General features: G+C 40.6%; 1 protein-coding gene across 1 annotated transcript; it reads left to right on the plus strand.

Annotated features, from left to right (window-relative positions):
* Positions 1 to 6,096: 6,096 nt before the first annotated feature.
* On the plus strand, positions 6,097 to 20,381 carry RB195_007296 (uncharacterized protein; the record flags this gene model as incomplete). Its single annotated transcript, XM_013437552.2, has 22 exons — positions 6,097 to 6,255; positions 10,917 to 11,048; positions 13,031 to 13,150; positions 13,225 to 13,313; positions 13,378 to 13,516; positions 14,077 to 14,292; positions 14,390 to 14,509; positions 14,697 to 14,790; positions 14,853 to 15,001; positions 15,058 to 15,169; positions 15,266 to 15,395; positions 16,154 to 16,237; positions 16,297 to 16,411; positions 16,463 to 16,558; positions 17,259 to 17,387; positions 17,462 to 17,617; positions 17,855 to 17,956; positions 18,709 to 18,885; positions 18,947 to 19,066; positions 19,131 to 19,276; positions 20,083 to 20,184; positions 20,270 to 20,381. The coding sequence occupies 22 exons, from the start codon at positions 6,097 to 6,099 to the stop codon at positions 20,379 to 20,381; spliced, it is 2,799 nt and encodes a 932-aa protein (XP_013293006.2).
* Between the last annotated feature and the right edge of the window lie 521 nt (positions 20,382 to 20,902).

Below are 20,902 nucleotides of genomic sequence, written 5' to 3' on the forward strand. Positions count from 1 at the left end.
TCACGGATCAGAGGGATCCGGTAAAACCAGAGAAGAAAAGGAAAATCTCCTCTATTTTCAACCGCAGACCAGTTTCTCCGCATGATTCATCGATGTCCGCTTCGTGTGGCTTTCGAAGTTTCAAAGTCACCGTATCACCAACCTGACCATGTTGTGGTCTCTTGTATTGATTTTGGCTCATGGATGCTGCTCGTGCACAAAGGTGATGCGTTCGCACGTGTCTCGTAGGAACAAAAGCCATTTCCCACGCCGTTTTTCAAGGCGATTGGGGGGAGTTGGGTGAGGCCATACCCACAATCTGCACTCTTATAGTCTATACTTTTCCACAGAGACCCCAACATTCTCAGCTTCGTGATACGCTGTCTTCAACCTTGTTGTTCAAGGTTACAATGACATTTTTTATGTTGGTGTAACTTCCACCGGTTAATTTCCACTCTTATGTATGTATTCCTTCCAATTTTCACTGTTTGTTTATTATTGTCGTTCATCCGATGTTCATTCATTCTCGCTGAAGATTATTTGTTTGAACTACTTGTAGATGGTGGCATAAAGTAAACAACTGTCACACGGGTCCCCTTTCCTACACAGAATGGTTTTACTGGTTCTTCATTGTTAGTAACCTTACCTTATTCCGACAGCTGAAGTATGAAGGACTTTGCTAGGTATCGACGAGCACAGTGCAATATAGCATAGTATGCCTTTTTTTTTCCTCAGATGTTCAGAATTCGCAGGAAATGTTCCCTTTCTTCTTTGCTGCTTCAGTCGATATTGTTCACCTCTAACTTCCTCGAGATGTTCATTTATGAATTTCCTTGCTAAGCGTAATGAGCTTCAGAAGGAATTGACACATAGTTTTCTGCTGCTGCTACGCACCACACCGTTTCACCTCGTATTTTTGAAGGCTGGCTTTTGCCACAACTCTCTAACCATCCAGCTCTTGCATTGTCGTAATGGCGTCAGACAAGACGACAATATTCTTCGTCGATGTTTACTGTTGTGATAAAAGGATTCATCACGTTCACTTTAATTCAGGATCGTTTGGTTTTCAGGAACGTATAAATGGCCTATAAAATGATTTGCTGGGGCTAGCCGATGTGTCAATTCAGTGTTTTTATCCTCCCAGACAAGATTAGTACCTATTTATCAATCTCGAAAGGATGAAGGATTTGGTTGCCACTAGGGCGGTTTCGAACCTCTGATCAGTCATGCAGGCAGCTGAACCTCTTACCGACTGCACTGCAACCGCCTAAATGATAAATATATTACCTAAAACCAATTTTTTAAAAAATAGATCCACCTAAAGAGAATCTTCTCTCCTTTAAGAGCCGCTTTTGCGTTAACAACATCTTTGTCATCAACTTCCTGGGATTTTCAAATCTTCCTAACCGGAATATCTGTGGGGTCTTGAAATTCGTTAGATAGAATCAGATCCAGAGAATATTAAAACTAAAAGAATCTGAATTAAAAGAAATATCTCGAACAATGTTGTCAACGTATGCGTCTCCTCACTTTCTTACTTGCTCCAGAAAGCGATATCTCAAATACTAGGAAGATGCTTAGAAGTATTTGTTGGATAAGAATATGAATAGTTGCTAAATGACGGTGGAAAGCATTCCTTGACCTTTTCCTTGACCGTTCCTAGTTCTTGAAGCGAAAGGCCTGATTTCGAGTACCAGCGGCTTTTTTATGCGGCTGTTAATGGGTGCAAACGCGACCGCCGCACCGGACTTTGCCTCTGTTTCCCAGAAAAATTATTCAGGCCAAACAATCAACGTGTGTCACCGTATGACAATGTGCGATGTGTATTAAGTTTAGCCATAAGTAACTTCCAACCATGTTCATGGTATATATCTTCTGCATGTTCATGTTCATGGTATATATCTTCTGCAATTGTTTACCTGTTTACGCATACAATGAGTTACGCAAACAGTGGATTTTGGTTATCGCTTCGCAGCAGCCAAAACTTTGATTAGTCCTTAGACATCAGTCTAGTGTTGTGCGGTTTACGTTTAGTTTTTTTTTTTTGTTTGCCCTGAAAATGCAGAATCAAAAAATACAACCCATGCCATGTGATGCTTTGGGAATTTAAAAACATCCCACGAATCTGGAGTGGTACAGATTTCCGGTGGAGTATTCGTATACGGGATCGTAGATTATTGACAGAAGGGTGATTCCGTCCATTTCTTCCTAATTGCCGTAAAAACGGCCCGGATAATGCGGCTTCGAGCGTTCCGGCGCACTATTTTCTACAAGGAGTTCGACTGGAGCGCGCCAGCCTTGTGCGGCGCCGAATCTTCCGGACCATTTTTTACAGCCATTAGGAAGAAATGGACGGAATCACCCCCCTCTCCATAATCTACTATCCATTATAAGAATACTCCACCTGAAATCTGCACCACCTCAGATTCGTGGGGTGATGCCTTTAAACAAGGCAATACTGCTGCAGCCGTGGCTCAAAAAATATGCAATGTGCATGGTGATGAAGTGATAACCGATCGGGCGTTTAGAAATTCGTTCGTCAAATTTCGTCCTTCTGGATCCTTCTGGAAGAGGTCACCCTTCAGACTTCGATGAAGATATGTTGAAGTCAGTACGTGGAACAAAATCCACAACAAACAACGAGAGAGTCAGCAGAGAAGCGCAAGACATCAATAAATCACAATCACAGGAAATCATCATCAGAATAAATATATGAAAAAGAAAACAGAAGTTATTTATGAGTCAACCTAATACGTATTTATACGTATTAGGTACGTATACGTATTTATTGGTAAGAGCATAAAATTTTGATGCAAAAATACCTACAGAATGTCTCAGAGCAACAAAATCCAGCATTTTGCGGCTGGAGTCTCTCGGCTCACCTCTGGACTCATACAGCGGAATTCGCAGTTTTACGAGGAAAAAAGCTAACATTATTGAAGATGATGCATATTTGGATGCGTTCGACTGAGTCGAGTCGGATTAATTTGATGGAAGTATCCCAGAATTGTACTGGATGTGATTATAGTAATGAATTGCGGAACTATTCCGGGAAGGTGTAGCGCAGTCGGTAAAAGGTTCTCCTGTGGCTGCAGCATGATCGATCGGAGGTTCAATTCCGTCCTAGCGCCTACCAAACCCTTCAGCCTTCCGGGGTCGCTAAATCAGTGCCAAACTTGTCTGGGAAGGTAAAAACACTGATTTGACCAATCGGCTGGCTCCCGTAAGTCATTGTATAGGCCAGTTACACGTTCGTAAACCTCAACCGATTCTGAATTGTAGTGAACTTGGTGGCGCAGTGATTGCCCTTTGTCCACTTTTATCCTAGAATCTACACAGAATAAGCTCCACATCAAAAATCACTACAGATCTGTTGGCCTTGCTAATGCACCTGTGTTGCATACCTAACCCAGCTTTGGTGTAACCAGCGAGCTTTAATTGGGTTCAGGAAAGTTTCAGGAAAGAAGAAGTTAAAACTTTAATGATGACGCATTCATGCATTCATGTAGTATGGTCAAAACGACATGAAGCACGGTGCAGTTGCGTAAGCGGTTGCAGTCGGAGATAGCAGTTGGAATCCAAGTGGGACCACCATTTAGTGCAGCAATGAAGGGTTGCAGAAGGGGTCCTCACTCGATCCTAATTGCGGTTGCGGTCGAAGCGGTGGAGCATAGCGGGTTAGGATCCAAAAAGGACCCTTGTTAGCACCTCTCATCGGTGCAATAAGCGATGGTCCCACGCGGATCCTAACCGCTAGCTACACCACGCCGCTTCGAGCGCAGCCGCTTACCCAACCACAACGAACTTCATGTCGTTTTCACCCGACTGTAGAGTTATTCCACATTGTCGACGCAAATCTATTGCTTGAATCTGGAACACTACCGATCTCACGCTCTGCTTTTCATTCGTGTAACTCTCCCACCACAAAAAAGGTCCATAAAGGCGTCAATCAAACTACTGACACCGAATTTTAATATACAGCTCCATCCTGAAAATATTGATATGGATCGTTTGTGTGTAAGATTGTTCCACTTTGATTGATTGCTCTGTTTCCGCTTACTATATTCTGGTGAAGTTTTTGCTGACCAAATGTCTTTTTAGGAAAATTTTAAAATTGAAGTTTTTAAGTTTAAGATATATATTGTGTCTGTATTGTTCTTAAGTTACTGTATTGTTTTTGTTCATGTATTTATTTTCATGTTAAGGTTTTTTTTGTTTGTAAAGGAAGGAGGGTAGGGGAAGAAACAAATAAATATTGAAAAAACAAATAAACAAACAAAAATCCGCACCGCCTCAGATTTGTGGTTTTTTCTTTTAATTATTTTTTTTTTTTTTTTTTTTTTTTTTTAAACGAGAAAGGGGGAAAAACAAATAAACATAAATAATAAGGATTTTGAACCAACTTTCTAAAGCAGAACATGCACATGAAAAAGCATTGCAATAACTTAGGAACAATACTGATACAATATAGATGTATGTTACAAAAGCAAATACAGCAAACATAACTAAAATACGATGAAAAAAAAAACATAAAAGATGAAAAATCAGTAAGGGAAGAGAAAAGAATGAGAACAACCAAAAAATCGCGGTCAACATCGATTCGGATGACGCCCACTTGGAAAAATTTGGCAAATTTCCAGGAAAACCGCTCGCAGCCCGTCTAAGAGCGGTCGAGGACCGCGTTGCTCCAGCGCGACCGCTCGTGCAACTACACCCTGCTTCATGTCGTTTTGACGAAACTATACTAGTGTATCAGTCTGGGGTTCTCGCATCGCTCGCCTTCACTATTCAATAGAAAATAAAATTAGTGGCAGTTCTGAATTTTTGCTAAAGAATTGTATTTTTTTCCAAACGCTCTGTTCTTTTCGTTCATTTTTTCAAAGAAATTTAGGCATTGTCGAAAGGATTTCGCGACATGCAGACAAATACAAACAAACAAACAAATAAACAAACTCATGGGTAGGTGCGGGTGTCGGTTATATAGCATGATAACTATCGAAGAAAGTCGTGGCAGTGAAAAAGTCCATTTAGTAAATATTGATTCCGAAACAGAGCTCGATCACTAATCATCCTACTGATTAACCTTTGTATAATTTTGTAATAATTTATAATAATATAAACTATATGTAATATACTTTTGTATAATAAAACTTATTCAAAAGCGCTCTCCATGTAGGTCCTGGGAACTGTTGGCATCAAAACTGTAGCTACCTAGCTATTATACCAGTAGGAGATAGGAGGTCTAGAACAGATTCATACTGTATTTACCATATCGTGTTATGATTTGGAAAGTTCTGGTCTATGGTCCACGTAAACTGCACTTTCATAGCTATGTTCCTCTCTACAGCACATGGATCGAACATCTTCGCGAAATTTCCCAAAAAGATCGGTTTTGATGCTCGAAGCTGATTGGTGATACAATTTACGAGAGATTTTATTTATGCACAATCTCTTCCCTTCTCTTTTCCAGATCTGGTCCACACAGCGTTTTTCTTCTTGTTTCTTCTTCTTTTCGAGAATTTTCGAAGAATTCCCACCGGAAACAACACGGATTCACCCACATTTTCCGAGATCCGGGTCCAATTTTTCCCCTTTAGGTATGGTTACTCACGGTGTCAGTGACCTCGTCCCAATTTCTTGCGCAACGCCGGTTCCTTCGTCATCCATCGCTCCGCCCTGGCAGCCGGCTGGCTCCAATCCACAACAGTCAGGGCTACTTCGGAACAAGCAGTGGAATTTCTATTGTTTTACGTTTCGTTTCTACAAGCGCAAGAAATTTCCACACATCATTTGCTTCATTGCATTCAACGTATTTGATCTCTCCCTCCATTTTTTCCCCGCATGTCAATTGAGTCGTTCAGTCGTTAAAATCCTTGTTTTTTTCTTACTTTCGTAAAGAAGGTGGTGAACATCATTTGCTCATTTTATTGTCGTGATTTCGTCTTTTTCCACTTGCTATTCTATTTACTATATCTACTAAAGTGATTTTGATCTGTTCCCGCGCAGATCACACAGCACAGTAAAGATCTGGCGGGTGACTATCGATCCGGGGTTTTCCCCGAATGCCATTCACTACTCATCAACTCATTCATCGAAACTCTACTAACCAACCGGGTTATGTCCCGGACGATCCTGCTTCTTCTGCTAAGCACCGTTTGGTTCGCCTCTGCTGCTACTGATTGTCCCAGTTTACCGTCAACGTGCGTATGTAACAAAGAATCGAATGGTCGAGTGTCGATCACCTGTGAAGGAGCGCATCTGCCCAGTTTATTTAAGGTAAGAATGTGATTTTTTGCATCATCTTCCAATCAAGTCCTATTTTTTTTTTGGATGTAGATTAAGAGATTATGAATGTATGCTATTCTGGGAAGCACTGGATTTGCGCCGGATCACCTTCCACTCAAAGTGTTCCTCCACTTTCCCGCTTCTGTTCAGTTATAATTCACTTTCAATTGGCGGTCGATTCTCCATGTAGAGGGGTCAGATCTAGTTATTTAATGGGTCGCAGCGAGTCATAGACCGCGCACGCCGGATTTGATGCCAGATTTTCAGTTAATGATCGGCGACAGGAATAGGTCGTCGGAACAACTTTTTGACGTGGTCACTATGCTAAAGCGATGATAGAGGAGAATTTACAACTTGAATCACTGGTAGCTTCCATGTGCCCCTATTGGGGACTCCGGCCTTGAATAAATAGTTAGATCCTCGAAAAAAAGCATGTAGCTACAGTAAAGTTATTGGATTATTTCATTCGAGAAGAGAAAATCTGTAAGATTCACAGGTTCTAAACAGTGATGGTCAGAATCTGATCGAATTGCTCGAAGTTTCAGTTCGTATTCTCCACTACATCACATAAAATTTCATTTCTACAGCTATACTCACCTAATTTTGCTTATTGGCGTGTTTTTGAAGTCTGGCCTATTCGCGGCTTCCTTTTCATTTCGCTTGCTTTGGTTCATTTTTTTTCACATATTAGTTACGGTGGTTTTGGTGAGGAAATGTACCAGGTTTGATCTGGTTCTGTAAATATCGGAATATCTCTACAAATCCTGGAATGAAAAGAATTAGGAGCTTCAGAGTGACCAAATTATCAGACGACGCAACTCTTTACTGTTGTACAAGTGGTGAAATGAAATTCGCCGAAGTGTAGAAATAATGAAATTTTTAGACAAAAAACAACTCTTTGCATTCCCTTTGCATGATAAACTCCACTTTACGTCCTTTTATTATTTATACGGGTGTAAAAAGTTCCTTTGTCCGTCACTGTGACATGCCTGATCCATCTGATCTCAAAATTTGGAGAGGATGTTTGTTTTTGCTGCAATGTTTACTAGCAACTTATCGAACCTTACCCGGGAGGAATCCAAAATGTAATGTCAAGAAATTTTCCTCGAACCTCTAACATTTGCTTGCTAAACGTCACTAAGTAGTTATCAAATAAGTCACATGTGCGTAATCATGTTCTTCTCTCTCCGCTAGGTTTTTTTTCTCGTTCGCTCAAACTGACGAACGCTGCTAGCGCTTGGTAGGGCTATTAAATGTGTCCTCTTTCCAATCTGCTTTGTGGGCCAATGCTAATAGTATCCAGTTATTCGTGGAAAACTGGTGTGTGGCTGCACATTGTTTAACTATGTCTCCGATGCAGAAAAACACATATCCCTGTAAAAATAACGCAACACGATCGCATGCTATGCGCGAGATATTCATTTAAATGCGTTGGTTACCTGTAAGATTCTCGAGTTCACTGATTTTCTCGTTCATTTTTAATGAGTTGGAAAGTAGTGCTAAGTGCTAGGTGCAATTCTTCTATGGTGGTGAAGTGATTGAATAAGGATCATCAAATATCAACTTGATCATCCAATGGCTACTTAGTGAAGCATGGCAATATCAGCAAAAGAGTTGCGAGTGAATTGCGAGGGTGGCAGTCTTTATGAATGGGGAGCTATCACGGAATGCGATCATTCGACTTATGCAAAATCTTGGATCGATCAGCATCTTGAACTCGTCCAAGACGATATGTGTCAATTAGGGCTACGTTCATACTCGGGTCAAAACGACAATGAGCCCGGTGCAATTGCGTAGGCGGCTGCTCTTGAAATGGCGCGGTGGAGCTAGCGATTGCGATCGTGGCGGGACCCTCGACAACTGCATCAGGCTTCTTTTAACCCCCGTGCGCGCACTCTGTATTATAGTAGAGTCAAAACGACATGAACGATAGAGCATACTGGTTAGGATCGAGTGATTATCCTTACTACCACCGTTTATTGCTGCAGTTCACGATGGTACCACCTCGATTCCAACTGCTATCTCCACCGCGTCGCTTCGAGCAGATCCGCTTACGCAACTACACCGTGATTCATGTCGTTTTGAGCAGACTATATGTACCTGGGATTTACCAATGCTCACTTGCTAGCTCCAATCGAAATGTTTTCGCAATAACATCATACCATCTCCATAATTGTTTGGAACAGTGGCAGAACCGTTGGAAGCGGTGTATTGATACTCAAGGGCATTGAAACTCTGAAAACTGCCGTCTGTATTTACAAGAATGTGCAAGAGATCTTTTTTTAACAGATTTCCAGTCTCACTACTGGGACAAACCCTGCATGCATGCAGACTACATGGTAAATCAGGCTGGCGCACTGTGCCATGGGTGAAGGCCTCCCCTCCACAGAGCGTGACATGCTCCTAGGAGATGTTTCATTTTTGTTTCCATAGTTTTAATCCTTTTTTCTGTGTCATGGCTCCTGAATAAGATTCGGTGCTCTTAGGAATAGGTAGCGGAGTAGCTCGCCACTAGCGTTATGGTGTTTTATTCCGAGGACTCCATGATCTTCCAAAATCACCTTAGTTTGAATGAGTGTAATTTCTGTCCCATTACTCGTTTGAAGGCATCACCCCAGGAATCTGGGGTGGTACGGGTTTCAGGCGGGTAACGTCGTGCGGGGTCGTAGATTGTGGGGAAGAGGGTGATTCCGTTCACCTTTCCCTGGATCAGTGTAAACAGACGGCCCTGGACAGTCGACGGTCGAAAACACATTCAGACGAATCGTAGGCGGGGATGGGGCGCAACGGTTGCGCATTGCAACAGGAGCCGTTGTAAGAAACAATTTTAGAGTCGTCCGTTTCCACTGATACAGGGAGAGGTGAACGGAATCACCCTCTTCCCCACAATCTCCGACCCCGTATAGGCATTACCCGCCTGGAGCCCGTACCACTTCAGATTCGTGGGGTGATGCCTTTTAATTGTACGTGATTAGTATTCCCCATAGTCGTAATAATAGGAGGACCTTTTTTCCCTGAACAGTTTCTTTTGGTAGCATGGGATCTTTGCAAGGACTTCAACTAGGCGTACCCCACTTTTAGTATAATTTTCCGTGGTTGGCATCTTTCCATAATCATTTTGAGTGTTTTAATGCGACTCATATTAAAAAGAACGTCAATGATTCACAAGTACACTAGAAAGTAGGGCGAGAATTCAATCTTTATTTCACAACTACACAAAAAGTGGAACGAGAATTTAATCCTTAAAGTGCTTAAAAGTAACGTGTTGGAGGCGCCCTAGAAATAAAACAGATGTCAGGAGGTCGTGATTGAAAATGAGTTTGCTAGGACTGTGTTCCTATTCATGCAAGATTGTGAGAAAAATAAGGAAAACCATGAAAACAGAAAGAAAAAATTCTGGACAGCTTGTCGCGCACTGTGGAAAGAAGCCAGCTCACATTTTCACGGAGGACGCGAGGCGTCCCCATCATAGGTGCGATGAGGAGGAGCCGAACCTTCTTCAGGTGATGAGGGTCTAGCTCATGGGATGTAGCTCAAGTTATGAGGGTCCCTTCGCCAACCGTCCAAGAAAGAAGGCGATCCCTTCGCCAACTGTCCAAGAAAGAAGGCGATCCCTTCGCCAACTATCCACAAGTGAAGGGGGTCCCTTTTTCAACCGTCCAAAAGTGGAGAAGGTCAATTCGCCAACCGTCAAAAAGTGAAGAGGGTCGGAGCACCGGCTCTGACAATCGCATGCACGGCCCCCATGGTAGAACACATTTTAGGCCGATTGCTTGAAATAACGTTTTGTCCCTGAAGGCATAAGTACCTGTAGGTGGTGTTTTCGCCATTAGATTACAAATGAAACTTTTCAATTTTGTCTATATACTAGTTGAAGTTTGAGGATACTTTCCGTGTTACTGTAGCTCGATCATTGAAGAGTGTATGGTAAGTTGTGGATGTAATGATGTGAACAGGTTTTTATCAAAAAAAAAAGTGTGCCAAATGCATGTGTTCCGTACCAGTCAAGAGAATGAAGAAGGCAAAGAAGTGTAGAGTGGGGGAAAGCTGGCTTCCATGATTTTCTTTTCTTTTTATTATTTTGCTGTTAAATCTATGCACGGCGCGTATTTGTGGACATAGTAAATGTTGTAGCATTCAAATACAGGAAGTATACATTTGATCCTGAATTTAAGAGGAAGAAATTTACAATTAACTTCCCATATTCTTCGCAGTAGTTGACGTCCACGAACTGGTTATTTTCTTCCAAACGTTATAAATTTTTCTTTACGAGCACATTTATGTCATACAGAGAATTTAAACTATTCGAAAGTTTCTGTAAGCGCCTCCTAGCGTTGCCTGTTCATGTTCCGCTCCAAACTCGTACATGTTCGGTTTCTTTTGTGTTTGTTTAGTTTTGTTGCGCAAAAGAACTGCAAACAAGTTAGCGAATAGTGAAGGTTCTGCATTATTTCGCATGTGCTCGATCGAAGGAAATAAAGGAAATACCTATGAAGAATTGGAATAGTCTTTTTTTTTTTTGAGAAGAACGAATTCAAATTTTGGTGTAATGAGTTTGTCAAATGTGGACTTTTCCTGCGGCTTACTTAAGCAAGGAGATTTCTGTTGCCGATTCACACTTTCAATGTAAACGAAACATGTTGATCTTTCAGGACATCGCGTCAACACCTATTGAACGGTTACGGGTGTCAAAATGTTCACAACCGACACTGGACGTGCTGCCACCAGGAAAGATCCGTTCGCTGACACTGTCAAACTGCCAGATATCCTCCATAGATCCAAAGGTTCGTCGACGACTTCGTTTTTTTTTTCGCAAAAGAGTCTTCATTGCTCGTCATTGCGTATTCTACTTTTACGTATTTCTTTCCATTTGGAGTCGAGAGATGTTTTCTGTCTGTGGTTATTCAGGTTTGAAACGGGGTCGCGGTATAATCTTTGTTGCGATTTGTGGTGATTGAAACCGATACACTGTCTATTCGAATTTCACTAAACACCCTCATCAACAGAACTGCTCCTTTCATCACAATAATTCAACACGTTCTGTCAGTAAGCGAGCTTGCGCTAAGGGTACGACATCGATTGAGTATGAATCGATGAGGTTGATGACGGAAGGAATTTGGGTCACACTGGCTGTTGCGAATAGTTGTCAATTGACCGAACAACAGGGAACAACAGTGATATCTCTGAAATGTGTCGGGATCATCAATTGTCACTCGCTGGACATGTGATAAACAATCCCCCCCCCCTCTAATAATTTTGGTGTATCCCGTAAGAAACTATACTCTTCCAATTTATCTGGATAAAGAGTAATAAAGTACAAATATATTATGTATAAGGTATCAATATAGAAGGAATTAATATAGAGTAAGTTGGGAAATTTAGAATATATGTGGTGTTCGGTCATGAAGACATTGTTAATTTCTCGTAGGTTAAGAACATACAATCCTTGAGCAAGCAGAAACTTGAAGGCAGCACTCACAATTCAAATAATTTGTTTCTGTTTCTGGCATAGTTTCACTTCTGCAATAGTCAGATAATTTGTAATTTTTTAAAATTCTTTGGTTCTGTAATAGTACGAAACCAAAGAATTCAAAAAAGATTTTCTTCCAGATTTTCGTATATTTCTTTCGTTAGCTCTCAGAAACGGTTTTCTCCCTCCCCAGCTCCATAATGACCCTGTACATCAGGCACACATGTGCTGCATTAGTGGAATACAGATATTGAAGCAATTAACTGCTGTTCTTCTGACAACAATGTTGGATATTCGTTGTTCTTTTATATGTACAAGATGTATTTTAAAAATCATACGTAAACATGCAATACATCGGATATTTCCTAAAATGCCTTTCGATGAATCTATTTCAATCTACACAATTTCGTATCTCTGAATTTTGAAAAGTTTTACTCAAAGTCGTACAGTGCGGAAACTGGATGTGGAACTTGAGGGAGGAAAAAGGTATCCGCTTTTCGTCGCTGGTTTCAACCCATAAGTAGAGACTGATCTGGTCTTCTGCGTTCATCTTCCCAATTCTGAACTAAAATTCTTGTATACGATCAAATGGTGGCGAACGAACAGTTGTCATTTGCGTAATATTCGCTGATGAGGTGCATTGTTGGCAGTATTAGATCCAGTTGTTCAAGTTAATAGCAAATTTAAACTGTTTTTGATAATAGACCACTTGTTTTCCTGCTGTGACCATAGAGTGTGAGAAACCCCAAACCAAACGCTGAGAGCGTAGTTGCGAATTTGCAGCTGCTTACGTAATTATTTAACACTATTGCATCATTGCAATCTTTGCTGCTGAAACAAAGCAAGTTGCAGTTTTTTTTTTTTTTGCAGTTTTTTGCAAGTGGTTTGTATGGTATTACGCATGGTTTGTTGAACACATGTCTTTTCTATAGTATGCTATAAGCGTATTTTCTGCGACTACAATGCGTGCACACAATGTGTTCCGATCGCATAAAACCATAAAGTGATGCGAGTTAGATGACTTAGTCACGGCGAACAAACACACTATATGAAGGTTGTATGATTTTGACTTTTTCATGAGAATTTTACAAATGATAGACGATAGATGATACATATATTTTACAAATTAGTGTGATGAACTACAATGTTTTTCAACATAGTAAAAGTAATTATTTTGATACATGTGCTCTCAAAATATCATCACCAATTGTTCCATAGAAGATTCTTCACATTCGTCTTAAGCATGGATCTTTTCTGTTGTACATTCTGTTTCTAAACATCATTCTCTCATTTCAGGTTTTTCGGACAGTAGAGTCATCGCTTGAGGAATTAAGCTTGTTGAACAACAGCCTGTCGAACGTGCCACTCTTTGGGAACATGTCAAAGCTGCTGTCATTGAATTTGTATGGAAATAAGGTGAGTCCTGGTGAAAGAATCAGGGTCTGTACTAAATATGTTCTTCTAATTTGCTTTTGTTTGTGGAAGTATAGTTAAAAGATGTACCTGAGCATGCCTTTGATGGATTACCACACCTACGATATTTGCGGATAGAGCGCAACGGGATTTGCTCCCTTTCACCGTTAGTTTAATAGATATGATTTTTTTTCTTGAGATTCCCCTCAAAGTACATAGAATTATTGCAGGAATGCGCTGGCAGAGGTGAAAGCAAATCTACAGCTGCTCGATCTGAGTGGGAACTGCTTCTCTGCTATACCCGCACAAAATCTTCGTAATAGTGTCATGCTCATGTATCTTGACCTGTCTGATAACAAGATTGGCGAGGTACGGTTGAAATCGAGGTTTTTTTTTTCTCGAGTTTACTACATGACGGCCATATTCATCATCATCATCATCTATAGTAGGGTCAAAACGACATGAAGCACGGTGCAATTGCGTAAGCAGCTTCTCTCGAGGCGGTGCGGTGGAGCGTAGCGGTTAGGAGCGAACTGGAACCCTTGTTGGCACCACCCATCGCTGCAGTTTGCGATGGTCCCACCTGGGTTCCAACTGCTGCCTCCACCGCACCACTTCGAGCGCGTACGGAAAGACACCGTTCTTCATGTCGTTTTGAGCGGACTATGTGCCCGCAATAGCGCCATTACTAGGAAACTTCTGTATGTTTTTTCTCAAAACATGCAAGGATAAAGTTTTAATGAAGTAGATGTAGACAAGTTCTCGTGAATTTCCTTATAAGCCACTTTCTGTACTTCATCCGTTATGTTTTAATCTAGTCTGCTGTATATCCTATGCCCTATATATCAGGTAAAGGGTTTTTAAGAGAAAATAGCTAACTAAAAAAATTAAGGTAATCAATATGAGACATATTACTTCCAATTACTCAGATCAACAATTTCGAGCTGATGAATCTTCCGCAGTTGAAAGAGCTTCGTCTTCATGGGAACGTTTTGAATCAGATACATCCTATGGCATTCATGAATGTACCACAACTACAGTATTTGTACATGAGAGACAATCTGATTGGCAGCCTGGATGGAAACAGGCTCCAAGCCTTCCATAAGCTAGAAATTTTGGATGTAACTAACAATTTGTTACAAAAGGTAACTACCTCATTTCTGTACGCGATATTGTGCTTGAAAACAAACTAACGATGCTAACGTTGCTGCGAAAACAAAACATATATTGACGCAGTTTTAGCTTCCGGAGCTGAAAGATCTTACTAGCCTGAAGCAAGTTCGCCTCGATGGAAATCTAATTGAGAAGGTGGAAACTCTCGCATTCTCTAACAATCCAAAGCTGCAGTTGATCAGTCTTCAGGTATACGCTAGCGGTTAATTCCTTCTGAATTCGTCGAAACCAAACTATCATGTTCTAACTATTTTGATACTATTATTTAATTAATTCTATTCAATTTAATACAATAACTACATTTTTTGTAGTGCGACTTTCATCCCATGTTCTGTTCGTTCGCTGTCGGAAATGTATTTTGTATTTTGTATTTCAGAACAATAATATCGTACAAATCGCCAGAAACAGTTTCGACTCCTTGGATCAACTCTTAGTATTGTTGCTGTCAAACAACTCGATTCAGACCATAGGTAGTATTGGTGAAGTATTTGTTGAAGATTTTGATCAAATCTAAAACAATGTCCTGCAATAGAACGTGGTATGCTCGATGGAATGAAGAATCTGCAGCAGCTCAACCTTCGCAACAACTCCCTATCATCTGTAGATGAGAACACGTTTTCCTCACTTCGACAACTGACGACGCTAGATTTAGCCTACAATAATCTCAAGAAAATCGGAAAGGTTTGTTTAGTTTATCCTGTTCAGTAGAATTTTCTGCTCACGAAATGTGTATTTAGAAAACTTTCTTGCATCAAACGAAGCTTTTTTGGCTGGACCTTTCAAATAATCAACTAACATCGTTCGAGGAAGGCACATTCGACTCTAAGATTGCTAATATTCTTTTAGATGGTACTTTTTTGTCTGGATTGCTACAACTTTTTTGACTATTTGTCTTTTCTTCCTAGCATCTGCCAATGTTTTCATAAATGCATTCAATTTCTTTAGGAAATCGTCTAATATGCGATGATTCATTCGACTGGTTCGTAAGATACCTTGTAACCAACCGTGTGAGAACGTTCCTACCGTTCCAGGCTGAAATCAGCTGTGCTGGTCCTGAGAAATACGCTGGAGTCAGGTAAGAGATGTCTTCACTTATTTTTATTAGATGTTCACGTATCTGCAGTTGATGTCATTAGGATCTGCAAGATCGGAGTTTCATCATGAACACTAAGAGGAATTGGGAATTTATGGCTTGTGAAATACGTTAGAACACTTACTTTTAATTGCAATCTCTGGAAAACATGAAGGCCTAATTTCTTGTCAAAATGTCCCTATGTTCAAAGTTTGGTCCAAATCTGTGTAAATGTAACTGCTTCCTGGAATACCGTTTCACACACGTGTGACAGAATAAACTTGTTTCTATAATGGCTGCGAATTTTTGATTTTAAAGGCAGCATATCACGATTTTGGCGTGATGCGGCACCCAGGGGGTTTGGGTAGTAGATTGCGAAATCCAGCGCAGTTTCGTTCATCTTTCCCTATTCGTCGTAAAAACGCCGTGCACGAGAGAGCGGTCGAGGATTCTAAGGAGTTTTCCTTACCACCCTCTTCAAGTGAAATCAATTAATGAGGTGAGGGATCTGGAACGTTTACATAATGGTTCTAACGTGCCTCGTAGGAACGAAGGCGGTTCATACTCCGCTCTTTACGACGATAAGGGAAAGATGAGCGGAACGACGACCTACTACTACTGCGTTTTCGCTGTGGGTTTCGCACCACGTCAAAGTCTTGATACGTTGTCTTTAAAAGGCTATTTCGTGGTACTGCCTTTTATCTCATTGTTTGATTAAAGCTTAGTGGAACTCAATATTAATTAAAGGATAACTGATTTAGACTAAAAGATCTAATGATGAAGAAGGCGAATGACACATTAAACGAGGGAATGAAAACTCTTGGATTCAACGAGCAAGGGCAAAGGTATGTCACTAATAGATACGTTTGTTTTACATCCAACTCTAGATTCCTAATGTTTTAAGATCCTTCATTTCTTCGCTGATTCCTGGTCTTAATCCTCCGCAATCTAGAGGTATGGACAGTTCTGCGTTAGAACACGCCGCGGCAGGGATTCCTATCCTATCAACACTTTCTCAGGTATGACTTTGCTGTATCAGAGTCATGCAACAAATACGGAAATTTCTTAAGGCAATTCCATCCATGCGAAATATGCCTGCTTTGGAAGCTGGAGGAGCAGTTGCAGGACAACCTGTTAATCCCCAATTGAACACTGCTATTGAGCAGGTAATCTTTAGTCTTTACCTTGACTCTTTAATGATTCTTCAGATTTCACCCTCGTTGGAATCATGTAACCCTAATTTCTTTCTTGAGGAATCTTCTTTTCTTTCGTGAAGGTTATGGACAGACTCATAACTTCATAAAGTGAACTTACTATCACTTTGTTCTCTTTTTTACGTGTGTCATCTTAACTATATTCCTCTTTCTTTCATGCATGCTAACTGTAGATCAGATTTCTGTACAATAACGTATTTAATGTTCACAGAGCATTTTCGTTGCAGCTGCTATTTAAACTGACTTAAAGGAATCACCCCACGAATCTGGGGTGGTACAGATTTCAGGTGGAGTATTCATATACGGGGTCGTAGATTATGGGGAGGAGGGTGATTCCGTCCATTTCTTCCTAATTGCCGTAGAAAACTGCTCGGAAGATACGTCTTCGAGCGTTTCGGCGCACTATTTTCCACAAGAAGTTCGATTGGAGCGCGTCAGCCCTGTGCTGCGCCGCATCGCCCCATCTTTTTACGGCAGTTAGGAAGAAATGGGCGGAACCACACACCTCTCCGTAATCTACTATCCCGTACTCCACCTCAAATTTGTGGTAACTTTAACTACGATAGAAATAATTGTATTCGCTTTATATGTGATATTTAAAGATTGATTGAAACAATGAGAATATACTTGTTGCAAATATACTCTTGTTCAGTTCACCGCTCCACTCGTACGCTTTGCTACTGGAGGTCAACCTGTAGCTAGTGACATTCAGCAGTTGATAGAGTCAATTCCAAACTTTGTGGTTAACGTTCCTGGTTTGGGAAATGTAGATATTAGCAAGGTAAAGTTTTATACATTCTTTTCTACAACATTTATTATCTTCGTAGTAATCTCTCGTAATATTGTGAACTTTAGTTGGATCCCAATCTCATTTCACATGTTCTACGAGGTGGACAAATCCCTGGAATTCCCAAAGAGACATTGGACAACATTGTCCAACAATACATGCTAAAGATGCATGAGGCGGCTGCAGCAGCACGGAGCGGAACTCCGCTGCCTGACGGTGAGAAGGTGAGTACGATTAGTTCTGGTAGTTTGATGAAGGCTTGGCTAACTACATACAGAAAGTTGGAATTCCGTGATTCTTGTGTTTTGATGAGCATTTTCACATCCGTATGTGTGACTATAGTGTTTCTTTGAATGGGATCCAGTTATGAGATCTTTTGCTTTTTGCTTCGCTTCAGTAACACTCTGCTAACCCCACGCATCGCTTATCATTTCACTAACACAGGATTAGTCTTTTTTCAGTTCCTTCCGTCGTTTGACAAGCTACCTAATGAGTTGATCGCCGGTGTGATCCAAGGTGATACACTTCCTGGATTGAACGAAACTCAAACTCAAACAATCAAGGTGAACCCTTGTTGGTGTGTCGGTCTGCCTCTTTCAACTGCATACCTCTTTCGTACCACAATTTAACTATGCACGGATTGTAATGGCCTGAAGCATGGTGCAGTTGCGTAAACGGCTGTTCAGCTACCTAGGGTCCCCTCTCGACCACAACCGCTACGCTCAACCGCACCGCTGCGAGTACAGCCGCCTATGCAACCGTTTCAAGTCGCATTGACCCGAGTGTTTTTACCGATTTTTAAGGTTTAAAGGCGCTTATTTCTGAGTGAGGCTACGTAATGGGTCTCCTGACTCAACGTTTGCGATGTCAACTTATATCATCACCTCTGATACTTGATTTGTACCGTGTGCTGACGATTCCATGTTCTTTTTATGTGCATGATAACTAACAGTCGCGACTACTCTTTTCCACTTCATGTCACTAACTCAACACTTTCTTCTCCGTTGTGATGCAGTTTTTATAGGGTTGAAGTAATGTAAGTTATCAAAGTAATAAGTAAGTTACAAGTAAGGTACGTTTAGTACCTCCTGAATGTCCAACAAAAGCTTGAACAGAATCAATCCATTCTTCCCTTATAAACGTGGTGTCTCTTCTGAACGGCTCATCAACCCCGAATGTTTGCGGATCTTTGATCCACATCTGTCTGGAACTTTTGCTTCCAACCAAGTGGCCCTTCCTATCTTGCATTCGAGAGCATCGTGTGCACAACGGCGCTGTTTTTGTGTTCGAGTCGTATCGGCTGTTTTATTTCCAGGATTACTACACTAGCCTCATCCCTGTCCTGGCTACCGAAGATGAGAGCGACAACGATACCGATGTTGTATCAAAATCACCTCCAGTAAAAAGACCAGCGTTCGTGTTTTCAAAGGAAATGATGGACATGCTGAGGATGTTGCCAACCGGTTACGACTTAAGCAAGATTCCTTCGGAAGTGAGCGATAACTCTCATTTACGTATCCATTCTTTCGAAGAATCGATATCTTTTTTTATAGATCATAACAGCTTTCTCTCGTGGGGAAGTTCCTGATCTTCGCAAGTTGCCGTCAGATCTCTTGGAACACTTCAAGTCAAACAGCGATAAACTAGGCCTAATTTTCAACAGAGTTGCGACGGTATGTCCTCACATATCAATGCAATATTTCTTAATAGCTTTTTATTTATTTTTTTCTTTTGCAGGGAAATACCTCATTAGAAGAAATGTTGTCGAAGCTTCCAAAATTCGAAAAACCTGTTTTATCCACTTTTTCACCTTATGACATTAATCGGCTTTCGAATGAAATGATTCATGAGGAGGAAGAGGCAGCGAAAGCTGCACGTATGAGGTAATTTGTTGTTCTGTACTTACTTCCAGGAACTCTGTACTTGTGAATATTGCCTAGTTTTCTCTCCTTGATATTTAGTAATTACAATATATAAATGCAGCTTTCACCAGAGTAATTTGGCTGGATGTATACTATCATTGCATTAAAGAAATGTTATAGAAATTTGGAAGAGCAGGAGTAGTTATATTACATTGATGGGAAGTAATATTTTCATTTTTGCGTTATAATACGCATCATTCAGTTTCATATTTAGGATCAAAATGTAGGAGAAAAAATTTCACTATGAATTATCTAGTAATTTTTTAACCTCAGGTCACAAAAATGTTAGTCATTCCCATGATGAAGGTTAAACGTTGTGTAGTATGATTTAAATTGAAAAGGATGTAAGGGGACTTTAAGTATGAAGAGACAAGTAGTGGTAGTACAAACGAAGTTGGGGTATACATCGTACATTTTTAAAAGAAAGTCTAGCTAAAGCTGAGATGCGGTTGTGACTTACTATAAGGTAGAGATTGTTTGTTTTGAGAAATCGTCTCATCCCACTGTGTTTAAGGGCAATATACCACAAAAATATTATGTTACGGGTGTTGATTACGGATATGAATTCGAAGTTTGTTCACTTCGAATTCTTCCGAACGCCGCTGGGGAAACCTGGTGCCTTCAAAAGCGGACATCCACCGCTGCTCTTGTTTATTTTTTAATGCATCGCACATTCTGCGACTTTTGAAATGTAAACCGGAATTTTCTTTTTGTAGATCCAAGCTAGTTTTGAAGATATAGATTTTGTAGACTGATACTCCTTTCAGAGTCTATACAGCTATTGCGTTGGGGCTGGTAGGAGCACTTACTTTGGTTGTTCTCGCAATTTTCGCTGTATACATCAAGCGTCAAAGGAAAGGAAAAGAGAGGTAGCATACGTTTGTAAGAACTTATAGTTGCGAATTATGGGATAGCTTTTTTTGTTTTTGAAATTATCACAAACTCTGTTTTCAGGCAAACCCTTATGTCGCCTGGTGGTCCAATTCCCGGTGCTCCGTTAGCAAATTCCACTATGCGACGTGCACCAGCTACACAATGTAGTCAATTACATCTAAGAGTTGATTAAGTCCTACTGATCATTTTTTCATGCCTCATGCTTTGCTCTACAGCAGCTGGTGCTCCACCCGCATTTGTGTTTGAATTGCAGGTAACTTCACATTCTTTCTGATAATCACCGGTGTGTTTTTCTACTATTCTTTTTTTTGCTCATACTAACATGCACACAGTTGTTGCATTCAACTTCTCGTAGTTTTCTTCTTATTTGTCCTCTCCTGCTACGGGTGATCATGTTTAGCACTTTCTATTTCCTGAGTTGTTTTCGTGTACTATGATGCAGGACAAGCCTGCTTTACATTTCTGTTTGCATATTATTTATATGATTTATGTTCACATTTATATTCAGAGTTCTGTGAATAAATCGGTCTAGTCGTTTTGATCTGTTGAGATCACCTTAGTTGCTATTGAGCTTTAAGTTGTTTTTTTTTTCTAACCGAAGGTGCACAAATTGCGAAAACGGGCCAGAATAAGACGTTGTTGTTAGATTACGCGGGTATTGGATTTTTTAGATACAACTGTAACAAATCATGA

The sequence above is a fragment of the Necator americanus genome, chromosome I (genome assembly GCF_031761385.1).
Source record: "Necator americanus strain Aroian chromosome I, whole genome shotgun sequence".
NCBI classification, from domain to species: domain Eukaryota; kingdom Metazoa; phylum Nematoda; class Chromadorea; order Rhabditida; family Ancylostomatidae; genus Necator; species Necator americanus.